General features: G+C 44.7%; 1 protein-coding gene and 1 non-coding gene across 2 annotated transcripts in view; both read left to right on the top strand.

The window, feature by feature from the left end:
• LOC128726626 (mitogen-activated protein kinase kinase kinase kinase 4) overlaps positions 1–19,402 on the top strand; it is a 37,689-nt gene that overhangs the window by 10,969 nt on the left and 7,318 nt on the right. The window contains exons 2-10 of the mRNA XM_053820443.1: positions 331–396; positions 11,076–11,520; positions 11,601–11,843; positions 11,916–12,027; positions 12,092–12,308; positions 12,405–12,635; positions 13,689–13,709; positions 15,211–15,593; positions 16,401–16,623. Coding sequence (XP_053676418.1) covers positions 331–396; positions 11,076–11,520; positions 11,601–11,843; positions 11,916–12,027; positions 12,092–12,308; positions 12,405–12,635; positions 13,689–13,709; positions 15,211–15,593; positions 16,401–16,623 — 1,941 coding nt within the window. The remainder of the gene's footprint in view (positions 1–330; positions 397–11,075; positions 11,521–11,600; positions 11,844–11,915; positions 12,028–12,091; positions 12,309–12,404; positions 12,636–13,688; positions 13,710–15,210; positions 15,594–16,400; positions 16,624–19,402) is intronic.
• On the top strand, positions 8,463–8,535 carry Trnav-aac (transfer RNA valine (anticodon AAC)). The gene has a single exon. It is a non-coding gene; the product is annotated as a tRNA-Val (tRNA).

Genomic DNA, 19,402 nt, shown 5'->3' with positions numbered 1-19,402 from the left:
TACATAGATCGTATGATGAACGGGGGAACGCTGAGGTTGGGACGGCGGAACCCGCGGGAAGCTAGAGGATATGTGTGAAAATGCAAATGGTTGATCGATGCCTCATGGCTGTGTTGGGGGGGGGGGGGGTGGGCGTACACATGCAAACTTTATATCTAATTTTCTGTTCCTCCGCGGGAGATTGGAAGGTTCTCCCCAAGGAAATTGCGCTGCAAATTGCGTTTTCGTCGTAACCTACATACATCTCCGGGGTCTGGGATCTGTGCAGGGTATAGCCAATAATGTATTTGCTAAAAAGTTTTTCATTTTTCCCAACCACGATCTTTACAGGACCCGGCAGGAATTTTTGAGCTGATCGAAGTCGTCGGAAATGGAACATACGGACAAGTGTACAAGGTAAGCTGAATTTCTAAACATCCACCGTTAGTAGCGTTGACAATTTTGTATTACGAAGTTCAAGAGAAATCGCATTAAAAATGTGGTTAGGGACCCGTTTTTGTTTTTTTTAAACATGCGTCTCGTCTTGCTCCTTCTTTAGTACCGCCATCGATAGCGATTATTTACAAACCCTCCTTTCTAAGCTAATTACACGAGCAAAGCCAGAAGATCCAGAATAGCACGACGTCCATTGCCCATTAAGACGTTACGGTGCAGATCGTTTGTTTAGATTGTGAAAGGCTACTTATTGGCTGATCCTCTCCCGGTTAACGGTGATGATCTTTCCCGCCTGAAGATGTGCAACCGTGAAAACTCGTTTGTAACAACCCGGCTGTGGTGCCGTTGCAGCACGTGAAAATGCGCTCGGACGCGCTAAATATACTTTGCTGTGTTGAAAAACGGAAAACGTGTTATTCCACGGCCGCGTGCATGCGAGAACCCCAGAAACATCTTCAGCGCCCGTCTTCTAACCTTTACGCGGAAGATGCTGGATCGTGAAAATGCTGCTACTCCAACACGATCATGTGTCAGTGGCACACAGAGCGGAATCGGTAATGCCTAAACCCGAGGAAAAAATGCAACCAGATATGAGTGCATCAACGGGGAAGAAGAAAAAAATCAGAGTTCTTCCCTAGTGTGTGTGTTTGCGAGTCGGATTGCCGGAAGGACGGGGTTCATTCGTTGGATGAATTAATAATCTTCTTTTCTCCAATGCACTCACAACAATGCACCCCATTCGACGATGTGTGTTGTTGGTGTGCACATGTATGGGTATGAGCCTGTCTTTACAGCATGATCGTGACTCACTCATGCTTGTTGTTTATGCGTTTCTCTCGGCCGTGCTATGCGGAAAACGCGCCAGCCAGCCCGGTAGGGTGATTCATTGTTGGTTTGCTTTTTAGCGATGGGATGACTCCATGACAAGTGTGATAATTGCACGGTAAACGGACGGTGTGTGACCAAATAGAGATATCATTATTGGCGTTTAATTCTCTTTTTCCTGGAACACAATCAATGTCCCGCGAATCGGTTCCTGTGAGATCATCGACCGCATGTGTTGCAGGTGCTTTAAACGGTGATTGTGATGGATTTGTTTCCATTTTGTCATGACGTTGATTCATTTGAACCCCCTGTGAAACTCTGCAGTTGCATGTTTGGTGCCTAAGCTTGTGTTAATCTGGCCAATACGACCCATTGCAATTCGTGTTTGATTAGCTCTCACCAAATAGAGAGGTTTATCAGCACGATGAAACAAGACGAATTATGCGTAGAACATTTCCACAATTTTTTTTTGAAAACCATCTCAATATTTTGTTGGAAACTCTCATGCTGCAGGCACATGCATGTATATTAACTTTTAAAATCACTTCTCTGCTCTGGACTGGTTTCCGATTTTACGGGCCCGATTTGTCGCCCTAGAGGCATGTTCAATTCCGCACCACTCGGCCTGGAAGAAGAAGGCTGTGGGCATGGAAAGACAATCATGTCCCTTCCACTCTCTCCTGTGGTCCCGCGTTATGGCAGCAGCAAAACAACCGCCTCAACCTGCCTGCCTCCCACAGCATCATCATCATCATCATCTCCGCTTTGCGGTCGGAACGAAGGACAAGCAGGGCAAACTAGCAGACTAGAACGACGAGATAGGGCGGTGATGGGGCCTCCCTATGGAACGTGAACGTGTGCTATCTGCCTGTGGCAGGGCCTCCGAGGTGGCGTCGATCTGTGGACGACGGAAGAATGAAAGAGATAGAGGCGCGTGTGTGATTGCTGCTTTGCAGCAGGGTTTCCCTATGCAAGAACCCGCCCGGGACAATGAACTTCGTGGCTGGATGTGTCCTCTTTCGTGCCCTTACTGTCTCCTCCCTTGGTTCCCATGTGTGTGTGTGTGGCAACGGCACAACCAGTCTCTGCTGCCAACTGGAATACTGTTGCTACTGTTGCGCCCTGCTCCGGTCGACTATTGCTCTCAGTCTCGGCACCAGTCGATATTTTGGTCCCGGCACTATCGCGGAGCTGGAAAAACGAGTTCCAGAGCTTGTTCACGGCGCTAGAGGACGTAGTACCGGCGGTTCTTGGGCCGTGTCGTCACAAGCAGCGATATCCTGGACTGTGTTCTGCCGCCGCTAGATGAACTCATTTCTCTCTCTCTCTCTCTCTCTGCATTTTACTTCTGTTCCTCCTTGTTCTGATGGGATCGATCGGCTGGCCGGGGTGCTGTTTTGCGAAAACCGAGCGTCTATTTTTATGCACGTATTTTTTACGATAATTACCGTATCGATAATTTACCTTTTTATGATCTACCGCCCCGGCAATCACTGGGGTTGGCGTAGCTAGTGCTGCATAGTGTGCTGTTCCATCAGCAGGAAGTGATGGCCTGGGACGTCTACCATCATTTTATTAAAGGTGCATGTTTGTATAATTCGCCGTTGGGCTAAATTTTATGTGTTTCTTTTATTTACTTAGGAAAAGGTTTTACACAATTACCCAAAACAACTATTTGTGAACTCTTTTCAAGTGGAATACACTTCTAAATAACTATGATGAGTAGGTAGTGTTTTTTTCACACGGGAAACGTAACAAACATAGACAGAAAGAAGACAGTTAGTTAATTTAACAACTTCGATTCAGATGTTTCGTTGCATTCCATAGGCGTGGTGCTCATGAAACTCGCCTATATTCCCCTAATGACCTCTTGCCATCACCTTTCTAATGGATGACTCCTCCGAAGCATACCGATGCATTACGTTCCCGGCAGCCAAAACTATGTAAACCGTGGGGTCAAATCGTTGGAAAGGAATTCGACCGGCGCACCAAATGAGGCTGGAAATACCTACCTCAATCAACAAACCAGTTGGCCGCCCATTTCGGTCCCAAATTGCTGAGTGGATTACGTGAAAGCATTGGTAAGGCATACGAGCAGACTGGTCACCCTCGCACAGGCCAGAAACCGTGCCCCTAAATCGCGGATTCGCTTCGCATTTTTCGCTCACCGAGAGGGCCACCGGTGGAAGCAAAATCGGCATGCACAAACTGCGCATTCTGAGAAAGAAGAACTGGAAATCCCACAACGGGAAATTTCTCTTTCGTCTGAGCCATTAAACTGTTAAGCCAGGCAGAGGCCCTTTCGTTATTAGCACATTGGTGGCGATGGATGGATTGACATCGTACGGAAAAGAAGATACATTCCCGTCCAAACGTTTCTTGGCGCAAGGCACTGGGTTTGCCTGTCCGTAGCTTATAGCAAATACCAATCGACCGACCTTAACCATCGGGGAGAGGGATTTTCCTGCAGAAACGATGCTATGTTTCGAAGCTGACCTGTCGTAGACGGGGCCATTATTTGCCGCCAGGGAGAAGCCATTTTTGGGTGCTAAAAGTCGAAAAGAGGACACCGATTGCAGCGAAAAGGTTAGATTTTTTTTGTCTGCTACCATCGATACTCGTGGCTTTTCTTCGACTGGCGCTTGAAGGTTGAAGTCCCAAGGTTTGAGTTTTCGAACACTTTTAATGAGTCACTTGGTGGACGTTTCGATTTCCCTTGGAACGTATTTTAATCCGACCTAAATTTCACTCGTATCAAGGCTGATGAACTTTCAACTGTTCTCTAGCTAGAATAATTGATATGCCTCCGAATGGTGGGACATGATTCAGCCTGCCAATGCCTGCACCAGCGATACCAGTGTAAATACAACCGACAGATTTCTCAAATTCATCTCCCTCCTCACAGGGAACATATCAACTGCAATAAGTCTCGTCTGGGCACTTTTTTTATTATCCATTTTTTGTTGCTTCACCTAATCTGCTCTCGCCCATGAGTCGCGCAATAAAATGCATTTTGAGACGGTTGCATTTTTCCGCGCCTTCTTCATTTGCATACCGAGTTCTTTTATTTTACGATCGATGCCCTCACGATCGTCGTCGTGCTCGTTCTCTTGGTGTGGCGCCTCTCGCGTAGTGTTGCTGAAGAACTCGAAGCTTAGCCTTGCCCATCGAGCCATTTTGTGAGTGTGTGCATGCAGCTGAAGGTCGCCCCAAAGCCACTCCGACCCCCCTCCAAGTGTTGTTGCACTTGGCTATAGAAAACCGATCGGAAAGGCGCGTTGCGAGTGCGATATTAATACATGTGCCCCCAAGGCAATGACGGAAAACGAGCATGGGGCGATGATGCATTTCTGTTGCGGGATTTCTTCGGTATTGGTGGGATGTGTATTTTTATGCTCTTCCCTCTGTGTGGAGCATACTAAACGCAATGCTTTAGAACATTGTTTTCCACCGATATTAAGTATGTGATTCGATCATGACACTATCAGCAAGTCTATTGGAATCGTTTTGATAACTTGATCGAGTTGATGCTCTTATGTCTCTGATTTACCGATCTCGATCAACAGCCGGCAATGATAATGATTCAATTTGTATATTCCATTACGTTATTAACCCCGAAGGTTACCTTCTCCGGATGCGACCATCGTTCGTATGTTATATGAGCCATGTGCATGTTGTGAGTCGATGAACAACCAGCACAACTAGAGCTCGGCTTTCTGCTCACGCGGTTAGCCCTCCGCGAGGGAAAAATATAGTGTAACAGAATCAATCGAGATATAACGCAACGCCGGCATAAGGGTCAATTGACGAGGATTCGGCACGATTGGGAGTAAATTTCATTTCCTCGATGGCTACACATCACCACGTTAGCCTTTATTGAGATATTCATTATATTTTTTCTCCTTGTACACTATTGATCCGGTTACTTAGAATTTTAGAAAGGTTTCAGTTAGCCCCTCGTTGTCGCTTTTTAATGAAATAAGCCCTACAGTACCAACTCAACCCTGAGTACCTGAACAGCCGCTGGTTTCACCCGGAATAAGCTCAATTTTGTGCGACCTTAAATCAAGCTTGCCATTATCCAAGCTGCTTGGCACAAACGCACATATAAATCGATTTGCCTTCTCGTATTACATTTTTGCAACCAAAAAATAAACAAACCAATGCGGGGAGGAAAAAACGTGCCAAAGGAAAGCAAAAACCGATCCAAGAGGTCAGTCTGAGTGTGTAATTGCATCTAATAGTTGCTCGATAGCTGGCCTCCCCCTCGCGCTTGGCTAATCATTACCACCCGTAGCATCTTTAAAAAGTCACTGCCACAGAGCACCACGACGGTTTGGGGGCCTCCATCACTGGAAGAGCATTATCGCTAATGCCCCTGAAGGTTTTTTTTCTCTCTTCTATCTTGGGGGCCAGTGGGGCCAGCAATCATCGACAGCGTAAGAGACGATTGGGAAAACTTGGGCACGCTCAATACTGCTTCTGCTGTTCGTTGCACTCGCGCCTCTTCCTTCAGTTGGTGTGCTTCGGCTGCCGCGTAGACGAAATGAAACTGATTTTCTCCTCTCGAAAAAGTTTTCTTGCGGTTCGGAATAAAATTAAGCATAATGATCGGAAATGCTATTCACGCCTCAAGCGCCGCGCCCGGCTGTCTGCTCTTCGTTGTTTGTTGCCATCGGTTTCGGTATTGGTGCGTCGCCATGGGGCGCTAGAGAAGCGAAATGTTGTCAAATTTTTCAAAATTGAAGCCGCAGCTAGAGGCGGTTTTCGGGTGTTCTTTAAGAGGTTGGCTAGAAAGGTGGTGAAAATTAGATTTCGCTGCGAAGCTAGCGAAATGGCACGGGCTGGTCACATTATTGTGCATCGCTTTTCCGATTGGTTCGTTGGCTTCAGACAAAACGACAAGGCCATTTTGCTTTACACTTCAGAGTCAGTGTAACCGCTCGACAAAGATGAGGGTGCGTGGGCAGAGATAAATCTTTTCTAGAATTTAATTAAATTCGATTGCAAACGCTGTACGAGATGGATTGCTCTGTTCATACTGAATCATATCGTTGTGTGAGTAAACTTTGGATGAGATCGGTAATTTGTTGGTTCTAGGTTGAAGAACAAATTGTATCTCGAAATGAAGAAAAAAGAAGCTCAATGTACATCTCGTGACTAAACTGCAACACGAACACGGAACGTTTGAGCACAAAGGCCCTTGTTCCGGAATGTACGAGTTTATAATCAAATGGAAAATCCTACACGTCATTACGAGTGGTTCACCTCAATGTAATTATTACGAAAAAAATGTTAACGTAATAAAGCGACACTCGCTTCATCGAATATGTCCTTCTTCTCAAGTATGAAGATGCTATGGATGTGCCCCCTTAGTCACTGGAAATTTATTAGGTGTGTGAAATTTCGATTGCTAATTTTATTGGACCTTTGTACGACTGGGATTCCACCTGAGAAAATATGTCTGATGGGATTAAATTTTCCTGAACATACCATTCAATAACATGCTTTATCATTCCGGGGATTTCCCCTCCATATGACTGCTATATTTGTGAACTGATTTGAGAAAAATGAGCTGGCGGTGTGCAGCAATTGAATCATTGGTGTGCATCGTCCATTTTCATTTTCTACATATGGTAATTTTGATGCCTTTCAGTCCAAACGGACATCGCTTATCCGTCCCAGATCAACCACATTATTCGCGCACCGGTATTGGAGATTGGAGTTGCGATAGGTTAGATGCATCCTCGTTTATCGCTACTTCTTATGTGCATTATAGATCACAATCAGCCCAATTCCTTCTCCGTTTCCTTGCCTTGTACTGATGTCATTGACTTTTACTTTTCAATGGCAGATCGATGAGGGAAAACTTGATGGAATATCTAAATGAGTTGCATCTTCATTTCCACTGTGTGCCCTTCGTGTGCGGGGTTTTTCCACTTGCACGCGTCGCGTTGTCTTGATCATAGAAAAAGAGAAAGATTTCACTTTTCCCGGCTTTGTTTGCTCCTCTCGGCAATAACAACTGCCCTGCAATTGTAATGTGGGGGGTGCCGCCGCGAGCACGTTAGCGAACCAGTGGGAGGGAATGCATTTCAAATGTTAATAAAATTATACCCCCGCGTAAGCTGACGATGCATCCCCGTCTGCGTAGGCGCGCACACGAAGAGGTTTCGCTAATAACTGTACTCGACGGCCAAAAGACATTAAACCATCATTAAAATACTATCCAAACGATTAGAAACGAAGAAGAGAAACATCCGACACTACCTGGAGCTAAGTGGTGGTTCCTTCTTTCGATGGCAAGCACAAAGACGTCGTTAAAATAACGCACTTTTGGTTTAATGTGAATGAATGCATGAGTTTCTTTTTCGACGTTGTAAGTTCCAACGGTTGCGGTAAAGTCAAAAGCGAAAGCGGAATCATACTTACCGGCGGCATGCACCATTGATCTTAGGCTGAGAATTATCCCAACGGGATCGTTATATCATATTCATATCACTCGCAATTACTTAACCATTTGATAAGATATTTGCATTAGTGATTTTCTGCTGCGGATGGAAAAATGGAAATTAAATCAACTATCGTCGTTTCCATTAGCAAACTTCGATCGTGTTTTGCGCTCAATGAAAAATGTGTTTGCATTTAGTTTTGCAATAAAAAAGCACATTCATGAAGGCTCATTTCAAGGCTATCCAAATTTAGAAATATCCTTGCCCCCCTCATCGCTTCATTTTGCCGGCGAATGTAGATGCCGTTGCTGGGTGAATACTTTCGCGTTCAATAGCCCACATTTTCGTTTGGAATTATTTTACTCAAACCCGTACCGCGGCGCCTTCATTCAACTCGGTCCGATGCTTGCCCCTTGTGGCTGCTGCTGTTGCTGCTTTGGCATCGGTTCATAACAACCGCCCTCCTTTCCACCGTGAAACGTTCAACCGGGTGGTACCGCCGAACTGCCGGCGGCCCCACTTTTTTCGATGTTGCTATGAATGAACTTGTCTCAATGCTCGCTGCAAGTGAAAGGAAGGTGAGAAGTTTGGCTGGCGTTTCTTTTTATAGACCGCTGGTTGAGGCTTTTCTTATCCCACTACATGTAGCCGTCTGGGCGAGAGAGTGGGGCTGATTTAAGCTCGTGGTCGGTCGTACCTGGCCTTGTTTCTCGAAACGAAATGCTGCAGCGAATGTGAGCAAGTGTAGCAGTTTCCGTGGTGTAGTGGTTATCACATCCGCCTAACACGCGGAAGGCCCCCGGTTCGATCCCGGGCGGAAACATGCGTAAATCTTTTTTGATCCTCACAGTATTTGACAGAAGATGAAATAACTATTTTCATATGAGTATACGTTATTAATGTTAATTTATGTTTCGTGAAACGTAGAGCGCAAAAAATCAATACATGCTGTTGCACGGTTAACCGCCTGACTAGCTTCTTGTGTTGCGGTGGGTAGTGCGCGTTGTTTTGCGAACGTCATCTAAGCACGAATGGTTATGCAAATTTATCACACGTCCCTGCGTAGGAGGTGTCCACAAGACGTCCCACGGAGTGAAATGCCAACGCCCTCGCTCAGGCTACTGCAACAAGTGCGCGTAGGCGCATTCACACGCTGCTAGAAACCGGCATATTAGGAGTCACGTATCCTTCGACTGGTTTGTATCGAAAGCTTGTTTTTCTTCGGCCCAAGATAACACCTCAACGTGTCCATGCTATTTCCACCCCGTAAAAGAAACATTTTCGAGCAAAACAAAACCGCATCTAGCGAACCTAGAAAAGTTGCAAAACGCCATTCGTTCTCTGATTGAGCGGTCGTTTGCTTGCACACACGAGCGTAGAAGTCAGCAAAGACTCTGGGGCACGGCAAATGCAAGCACAGCAAAAGTCAACCCTTCCGATAAAGGGTTGTGGCGGAACGAAAACTCATCACCGCGCCAAAGTGCTAAAGTGCATTACGCGAACTATTTGCTTGATGGTGCATATGCACACGCACATTCCGGCCGCCGGCTGCTGCACTGAGATTGTTCCGACGATGGATCACCCACCTCCATCGAACGCCCCGGAACACAGCATGCGAGCAGCCAGCCCTTCGTCGTGGATTTCTCCAACTTTCAGCTATTTACCCTGCCCTCCCTTCCAGTCCCTGAGTACACCTTATCCGCCCTTCCCGGACTCCGCGTGCCCACGTTGCTCTCCTGGAACGCCACCCCAACACGTGCTACGTCTACGGTTCATTCTTCGGTCGTGGCCGTGGCCGCGCCGGCACAAGATACGAGCGCGAAAATTGATATTGAAGTAAATTGAATTAAGCTCGGTGCGCTCTCGAGCGCGCATAATTAAATGTTTCCTCTTTAAGCGAAATGGATGGAATTTTTGTTGCCACTGGTGCGCCTGCAATCTGGCTGGTGGCCCTCTTCTTCCCATCCGTGCACACTGCGCGTGTGCGTGTGCTGAGACCTGGGCTGACTGGCTAGGCCTAGACGGTGCCGTGCACTTTATTTTGCCATGTGTGTGCATTTCGCGGTGATGTTGTGCACTTGCAGAACGTGTTCCTCCCTGAGGCCTTGGCGTTTTGCGAGGTGAGCCTCGGTAGGCACGCATATGCTAAAGACGATCCATCTTCCACCCGGAGGCACTTTCTAGCTAATATTGTGTGTGTGTGTCAGAGAGAAAGAGACCCCCGGTGCATAATCGAAACGGGTTTTCGGTGCTCGCTCTCTCACTTGCGATGGTGGTTGATAAGATGCAAGAGGTTAAGCTTGCGATGAATCTAGTTCAGGGCTAGAAGATTGCTTCTTTCCCGGTCGATTCTTGATGTACGCTTTCTCTCTCTCTCTCTCTCCTTCCAGCGGTGGAAGTATAATTTGGACATAGAACTAGATGAAGGAGAGCAATGCGTTTAAAGAACCAGAGTGCATCTAGTGTGCTTTAAAAGGCAAACGATGTATGCTCACACAAGAGCAGTCACATGTTGTTGGCAACTGAAAATGTGGCCAAAGTGTGGAAGCGCGTTTTACCAATCACTTGATTATCATCTGAACACGAATGAGTTTATTTTCAAAATCGTTTCTACACAACGACATTTCACGATCGTTAATGTTATCATCGCCCATACAACCCCTTGTAACAGATAAAACGTGCTCATCTCTCAAGCTGCATGGCCATCGAGATGAAGATGTGGGCGTCGTTTCCCCCCCCCCCCCACTAGTCCTGGCTCGGAAATCAGCCAATAACCAGAAACGGCAGAAACGATGGGTCGGTTTGTCGATAGCAGTGCCTATTTTTCGGCTATCGATAATATTAATTATGTGTGGGCGATGCGTAGGAAGAAAATGCCTGGCCATCTGGGCGCCTTTTGGTTCACACTGCATAGGAGCGCGCTAATGAGACATAAGGGATCACGACGTGGGCCATAACTAGTGAACACGTGCTTTGGTCGTGAGTTCGGCAAGGTATTCGTCGTTATCCGAACGCCCACAAACTATATCTGTTGAGAAGTTTTTTTTTTGTTTTGTTTCTCACCGTCTCAGTTTTCTATGTTTTTTTTTTACTTGGCAACATCATCTTTCGTGAGCAACCTTAAACGGTTCGAATTGGACGTTACGCATGACGGCGGCAACGCTGAAAGGGATTAACATATTTTGATTCAGAACTGCTTGTGATAAAAGATAAATGACACTACTACCCACCAGCGGTTGGTTGCAGCGACCAGTCGACCTACTATCATTAAGATCGTCAGTGGGCATCGATCGTGTGTGCAATCATTGATAAAACCATGCGTTAATTTAACTTACCATATCTTCGTTTGTTTCGCGGTTGCAGGGTCGCCACACAAAGACTGGACAACTTGCTGCCATTAAGGTGATGGACGTCACCGAGGAGGAGGAGGAAGAAATAAAGCTGGAGATCAACGTATTAAAGAAATATTCCAACCATCGCAACATTGCCACATACTATGGTGCATTTATCAAAAAGACGCCCGCCGGCAAGGACGACCAGCTGTGGCTGGTGATGGAGTACTGCGGGGCCGGTTCCGTCACTGATCTGGTCAAGTCGACCAAAGGCCAGAGCCTGAAGGAGGAGTGGATCGCGTACATCTGTCGCGAGATCCTCCGTGGGTTGAGCTATCTACACACGAACAAGGTGATACACCGAGATATCAAGGGCCAGAACGTGCTGCTGACGGATAACGCCGAAGTGAAGCTGGTCGACTTTGGTGTATCGGCACAGCTCGACAAAACCATCGGTCGGCGGAACACCTTCATCGGTAAGCACCCGGCAGGAGATGAAGGAGATTGTGATAACAGGGTCAGATTCTTCAAATAAAAATGTCCCTTTTTTATTCAGGTACACCCTACTGGATGGCACCGGAAGTCATAGCTTGTGATGAAAACCGGGACGCTACGTACGATAACCGGTCCGATCTCTGGTCACTAGGTATTACCGCGCTGGAAATGGCAGAATCACAGCCACCGCTCTGTGACCTTCATCCCATGCGCGCACTGTTTCTAATTCCGCGAAATCCTCCCCCACGTATGAAGTCGAAGAAATGGTCAAAGAAGTTCCACAGCTTCATCGACACGGTGCTAGGTAAGCAAGATAGAGCACTATCTGTAATGGTTGAATGACAATTTGCTTCTGTTTATTGTTGTTGTTCCACAGTGAAAGACTACCATCAACGGCCTTACACAGAGCAGTTACTGAAGCACCCTTTCATCAAAGAGCAACCAACAGAAAGACAAGTTAGAATACAGCTTAAAGATCATATCGATAGGTATGGAATGGATAAATTCTTGCTCCCTAAATGCGATCGTACTTGACCATTTTGTATTTTGCAGGTGTAAGAAGCGTAAGCAGGAGAAGGAACGCGACGACTATCGCTACTCCGGATCGGAGAACGACGATGATGACGGACAAACTGCTGGCGAACCTTCGTCGATCATTCAGGCACCAGGCAACGATACTCTGCGACGTACATTCCACCAGATACAGGAAGGACGAATGCAGAACGCCGAACAGCAGCAGCCACCGAATCGGAATCAGAAACCACCACCTGTAAGAGCATACTCCCATCTCGTTCGAGATAGCTAGGGTTGGGTGCCCGATCAGGCAACCGTTTATTTCAATTCGATATGTTTCTTATCACAATAGCGTGATGATCGGAGTAAACCACAGCCGGTCGAGGAACCAGGACCGCCATCGAGACCGCAGCTACCGCAACGTTTGATAGTGGTTCCGGATCCACCGGCCAACAGCAACGCGAACCGGCCACTGCCACCGACACCGCGCAGTGGCAGCGGTTCCTCCTCGCAACCGCAACAGCCATCGTCTCAGACGCCGCAACAGCCGGCACGCAATCAGCAGAACTTCTTCAAACCGGTGGTAAGTAACGGACACATGACCATGTACTTCTGAGACCAATGTTGACCACTTTCGACCCAACACGCGTAGCAATACGATCGTACTGAACGCAACGAGAAATGATAAAGTTATATCGATAGAACGCGACGAAACGCTGACATATCCCAGACGTCCTGGAAAGGAGACGTCCATGACTGTTTTTGTTCTTCATTTTCTATATATTTCCAAAATGTTACACTCTGCCTCTAGGGTAGGTGTTATGTTCTGTGTAGTGTCTTGTTAGATGTTCCTCGCTTCACTGTTCGTTGCCATGCTGCGGTCAGCTGAATTACATTTTTGTTTTTCTTTCAAGTTCTGTCCGTACTTAGTGTATTATCGTTAAATAGTCCAAAAAAATATGTCCTTAAAGCGCTCTTAAATATCTTTCTGACCACCGCACATGGGAGCATTCACATTTCAAATTTCACATTCACGACGGGGTTCGTTTTGGTGAACACACACAAATGGGGACAAATCAGACATTCAGTTTACGCATCTTTCATCAATTTTGTTTTCTTCTTCCTTCTTTTTCACATGTACCTCATGGTGTATAAAATACGTGAATCACACTTGCACTGTTATTAATGACGCAACTTGCACACTTAATTTTGCCGACATGCACGCCACCACTCTACTCTTCTCGAACGAAACAAACACTTCTTTTCGCTATATGTGTTACCCTATGGACTATTATCTGCATACTCTTATGTTTTATTTTATGTTACTAAACACCGTTTGTTCGTTCGTTTCAAACCCTCAACACACATTACGTCGTCATCATCTCTTATGCTCTTTTGGTTCACGGTGTACACACGTGCCAACACACAAACGATCGAAAATGATCCGACACGTCCTTCGTTGTTCGTTGTAAATATGATGAATTTGGCGGTGACCTTCCCCTGCTATTGTTGCTGCGTATGCTGCGTTCACGTTGTTGTTGATGTTGATCGCGGCATGATCGTTGTTGTTGAATGCTGATGGTGTGGGCCTCCTTCCGGTGTCTCGTTCTCTTTTTTGCTTCGACATCAACTGCAGCTTCCACCGAGGCGACCTGAGGTAAGTTTATTCTGGTTTTTTTTTATTACAATTGCCGCTTGCACTACTTTCCCACCACCTGTGTGACGCTTCTATACCTCAGAAACCTTCCTATCCCGCACTGTTGCTATCGTCTGCAGTTTTGTTATTTGTCTTGGTGTAAAATTACTCGCTTACATGAACTACGTTTCTTCTATCCTGTTGATTTCCGTGTTCGAAACAACCGCTGCTCTGTGTTATCTGTTGTTTTCGCTGTTAGATCTGTTATTACTTTTTCTAACTAGACCGTGGACTGAGCGAAATCTGCACATGATATTCTCAAGTTATCGGACATACCAAGAAAGACTCTAGATGTAAAGGACTCATACCAAATGCTCTGTTTTACGTGTTGTTTTAAAGAATACATTTTTGACCCTTTGTGATAGTTTTCCTAGCCAACTGTCCGTTTCGATGTGCGATCCTTGAAACAAAAATACCAAAAGAGGACTAAAGAATCATATAGAGCAAATCAAACCATATGGACCTACGTGCTTTAGTGTGGTTAATTATTAAACATTTATCTTTATTTGCTTGAATATCTTCTCTGCTATTTCCCTACGAATGAGACAAATGATCGATATTATTAGTCAGTAATTGGAGTGCCTAAGATAACCCCACTCCTTTTGCATATCGTAAAATTATTGTTATTTGTGACTGCTTACTTTTCGTTTACACTATATAACCCTAGATATGTGTGCCAATATTAACGATGTGTCTAAAAAATAGAAGCAAGACAAGAAGGCAATGTTTATTTGATGCAAAACTACCAGAATGTGCTAGTTTGCAAAATACTATTAACAGCATCATCGTAACATAATTTTTAAGAAAGTTATATAGTTTCTTTGGATGCGTTTTGTTATGTTTTTGGCCAATGCCATTGAAATCGCATAACAAATCATCTTATTTTGCTTGTTTGCTTTTGCTGTTACTGACTCAACCGCTTTCGGTTCCGTTACCTTCAACCCTTCTAATTGGAAGTTTTATTATTTTTCAAGCACAGCAAGGCAGCACACGCAGTCAATATTAATCGATCCATTTTTCTCTCTAAACTTTTTTTGTTTCATTTTTCTTCCACTTATCCCGATCCTTCTATTCGTCATATAAAACCCCTACCAATGCTTACCACACAAAACCGACGGGGTCCATGTTTTAAAACATATTTGCTCTCGATGATTCTGCAATTGAACTCCTCTTACTATGTTTGGCGTATACCCAATCCTCTCCCCATGATTCCGTTGCATACTACTCCTGATGGCGTTGACGACGATGACGTAACGATCCAAAACCTGAACGTAACGATCCGATGTCCTGATTCAATGTCTGCCGCATTGGCGTTTTGTTTGCATTGTTAATACGGAATCCGAAATTCTTTCTACGACATTTGTTCACCTAATTCCTTGTTTAAAAAACATCACGCCATCCTGCGAATGTGACACGCCCAACACTATCCTCTGAAATGTATCCCCCACCGGTCCCACCGAAGGAATTGGACATGTTGGCCGCACAACTAAATGAACTGGGCGTCTCCTCCTCCCCGCAGCAGTCGCAGCAAGCGCAACCGGAAGCGCCTCCGCGGAACAATCGGCCCCAGCCTGGACCGCCGGTACCCGGCCAGCAGCAACAGCAGGTCAGTGGAGGTGCCAGCGGTGGCGGGAAGGCTCCCGCCATTGCACCGAATGGCAACAATAATAGCAGCAATGGCGGCGGTGGTAGCAGCGGCAACATCAATAACAATAATCATCATCCGCAACCGATCAATCCGCTCGATCCCATCGAGAGCTCCGACTCGGACTCGGAACCGGAAGAACCGAACGGCCGAACACGAAACGACGGCACGCTTTTGGCCAGCGATCCCCCGATGCCACTGTAAGTATACGCACGCCTTACCCTGGGCGAAAGTGTAACGATACCTGGATCCGGTTCCGGAACAAACATACTATTTTATTTTTGTTTCGAAGTATCGTTGCCTTCCCCGTTTCCAGTAGGCAGTTGACATGCCATGGCGTATCTAAGGATATTTACGATGCCATGTGCTGTTTGTTCTATGTGTGTTTGTTGGGAGGAATGGCGAAAACCAAAAAGGAACATTCAAAACCTTTCGTTCAACACACCTGCCAAGGCTTTATAATCAAATCATTACACTGCGCAATACGCTTTCAATTTCGCGACATTCCGTTACTCAAATCAGTAACATAAATTTCTATTTGATACTGTCATGATATCACCTACACAAATATGTAGAATCTCCAGTTAAATTTGAATTATTTAAAATAGTTTGTCGAGCACATTCTTACTGTAGGCCAGTGTAATGATTTGTTGCTTTAATATCGGCGAGTAAATTGATCTATTGCATTGTGCTGTCGATGTTAAAGACAGCATATACAAACATTACGAACTCATTTGCTCATCACTAACCAGGTATCATTGTTATGTCTGTCTTTCCTCCTTCATTATCCTTCATTTGATTTCGTTTTTATTGTTTTACACCTTTTGTTTTGATTGTACTTGTTTTGCAATATTCACCCTTGAAATCACGCTCATTCCTAACATACTCGCCTATCGCCCACCAACCCTTTCCCGTCCCGTTTCTTTGGTTTTGTTTTTCGCCTCTCTTTCCTCCTATTTTTTTTTGTTTGTTTTTCTCCGGTTGGTTTGGATTTCCATTATGTTCAGTCCCGAATTTTCCTATAGGACGGGCGGTTTGGGAGTGCTCGCCGAGTCCGACCAGAACAATCAGTCCTCGTCGAGTACACCGGCTGGCGGAGGCGGCAGCGGAGCCAGTGTCCTGTCGCCCCCGAGCGGTGGCGGCGGCGGCGGTGGTGGACCTCCGAACCGACCGCTACCACCAACGCCCGACGATGATGACGCGCAAGGCGACGGGACGCTCATCAAGCGGGTAAGTAGCTAAGCCTTAACTGCTGCTTCCGTTTCATATGGTTGAGATTTCGTCTTCTATTTGTTTTCTACCACTTTTTGAGCTACGTTTTCGCGTTGTGTTACATTGACATTCTTGTGCAAGGTTTCAGTTTTTCTACTTGCACTTTTCATCTTCTATTTACCAATATTTTCATTTCTCTACCACGTACCATTTTGTTAGTACCATTGTCCTAGCGTCGTAAATATTTTGTTCGCTATCATATTCTGCTGTTGTTGCACTCAAAAAGATACCCCATTTTGTTGATCGATTTGTCGTACGAATTGTTTCTTTTGCATTATTGTTTATATTACGTTACGTAAAAACATACAATTATCGCTTGTACGGCCCAACAAGCTGTAACTTGTTTGTCACTGGAATACTTTCCCATTGTCTCAATTTTATTGGTACTTGCTGTTAGCCGTATTCGAATGTTTTTTTTTTCTTTCATTTTCCTTCAAAATTGTCCAGACTCAAGCCATATTCCTCGATTATATCAAACACTCATAGTTTTTGTTGGATTTGTTACTTTGTTTAGATCCATCCGTTTGATACAAACCATAACTCACGTGTCTTCTTACTCTTGTTACTTGAGTTTTAATGGTTTTTTTTACCTATTTAAAAGACATCATTGTTTTGGTGAAGAACAAAAATAGTATTACCCTCAAAAGTTGTATCTCACTTGTGATACGTTACTTTCTCTTTCTCTTTTTTCTCTTTCTACCTGTCTTACCTACCACCATCATGTGGTTAGATTTTCAATCTAAAGTGGAAAAATTTCGAACTGCAAACCGTGAACTGTTTAGTAAATTGAATTTTTATCATTTCACGTGTTCTGGTCACATCTGCTTAAGAGCCTAGTGCATATATAGACTGTTTTGGCATTTCCATTTTTTATCGCACCCTTAGTTTCCGAGCGAACGTTATTCATTTAGTTCGTACTTATATATATATTTCTTATAGCAATGGTTTCGATTTTCTTCGCTTGGTACTATAGTGTTTTGAAACTTCTTTCCCCTTTCGATTTTTTTCCGTTTCGATAGCAGATATAGCAGTTTTAGTTTGGTTCAAGGGTTAAGTTAAGATATCTTTGTTCTTTTAATCTTTTTTCCCTCAAATGTAAAAAGAAAACATTACCATTTTATTCTAAAAGCATCAAAATTATGTTAAAAATTGCATTGTATTCTACCTCCTTGGTGTGAATTTTGAATGATCATTGAAAGTACACTTTTCCATTGGTAGTCTATCCAGTTGTTGGTTTGGTTGTGGTAAAAAAATCAGAACAAACCGTGTGATTACGTATGTTCTGTGTTACTTTGTATATCTGTCTTTCTTTCCCTATGAGATCACCAATTGGTTAAGGGGTTCTTTATTGTGCTTTTCCTCATTTTTCCTCATCGCATCCCTTCTCGGTGTCACTATGTGTGCGGTCGTGTTTCGCGTTCGATCGCGATTTAACAGCATTCGAACTATGAAAGATTGTTTTGCGTGTGCCATTGGAGCTCCTAATCCTCTTCAACAGAAGCATTAGCTGGTCGGTTGTGGGGCCATACAAAACCATCAGAATGCTTTCAACCAACTCCAAATGAATTGGATATCTCACGTTGATTGATCATGGCAGGTGCAATCGACCGTTTCCGAAGCCATCCGGCCAAAATTCTTGTTCTTAATCCAACACACTACACTGCCCAATGCCGATATGTTGTTGCTTTTACTGACCTGATTACATGGGAGCTGTCTTTGTCTGGTGACAAAAAGTGATACCTTTGGCTCTCGCTACGCTTGTGTTAGATTAATGGAGACGAAATCATGCCACATAATTCCGCCTTTCCTACTGCTCCAATTGCATTCTGCCAACTGAAAAAAAAATGTCCGCAGCTTAACAAGATCATAGCATCACTAGTTGTTTATTGCCGCTTGATTCGCTGCTACCAGTGCTGCTGTTGGTGCCAGAAGGTACCAATCCAATCCGTCTGTGTTGCGTCTTTCTCTCTCACCATCTCGTCTCCAAATCATCGTCTCAAGACTGTGCGATACAAATGGTAGTGGTTTGTACACCTTTTGGATTTATTTTTGTCAATTTTTTTTACTCTCTTTTCCCGTTTGCAAAAAGTCCTCTCTAGAGCCGTTGCTGCATTACTATTGTGTTCTCGTTATCGTTGTAATAGTTGCTGCCTGTTATAGAGTATTAGTTTCTGGTTTATCGTCATTCGCAGCCTTTCAGGATCGTTTGGCGATATTTAAACATATCCACTCCCAGTTGCTCATGTAAACGATAGACAGTTCATCTCCATTTTACGTTTCCCTCGTTTCCTTATTTCATTCGGTTTAACACGAAAAAAAAAGTAGAACCTCGCAGGGGTGTATGATATAAAGAAAAGGAATGTGCAAAAAACGCATAAAACTGTAGTGGATGTATGATGCGGCTGGTATATCTATGCATAGCTCATGTTGTCGTTGACTAATTCGTCTCAAAGATTGGACATTGCACTCTAGATACACTGATATGCCCTTCGTTTCGTTTAGTAGAGGTAATACAACCATACTCCATCGTTCATCAGTTACTGCTACAACTCGTGCTATATATTATTCTCAGTTCCTTCCATCATAATTGCTCTTTTGTCCTGTGTCCCCCGTTGCTCATTCTCATGATACTTTCATGTAGTGTATTTTCCACGCGCGTCTTCTTTTCATGATGCATATCGATCATCGATCGTCCGTACGAAGTGGCCTCAAAAATATTGAAAAAAAAACCATTGGT

This window comes from Anopheles nili, chromosome 3, assembly GCF_943737925.1.
Source record: "Anopheles nili chromosome 3, idAnoNiliSN_F5_01, whole genome shotgun sequence".
Classification (NCBI taxonomy): Eukaryota; Metazoa; Arthropoda; class Insecta; order Diptera; family Culicidae; genus Anopheles; species Anopheles nili.
Note: the sequence above shows the minus strand (reverse complement) of the source record. Positions and strands in the feature narration are given on the sequence as shown.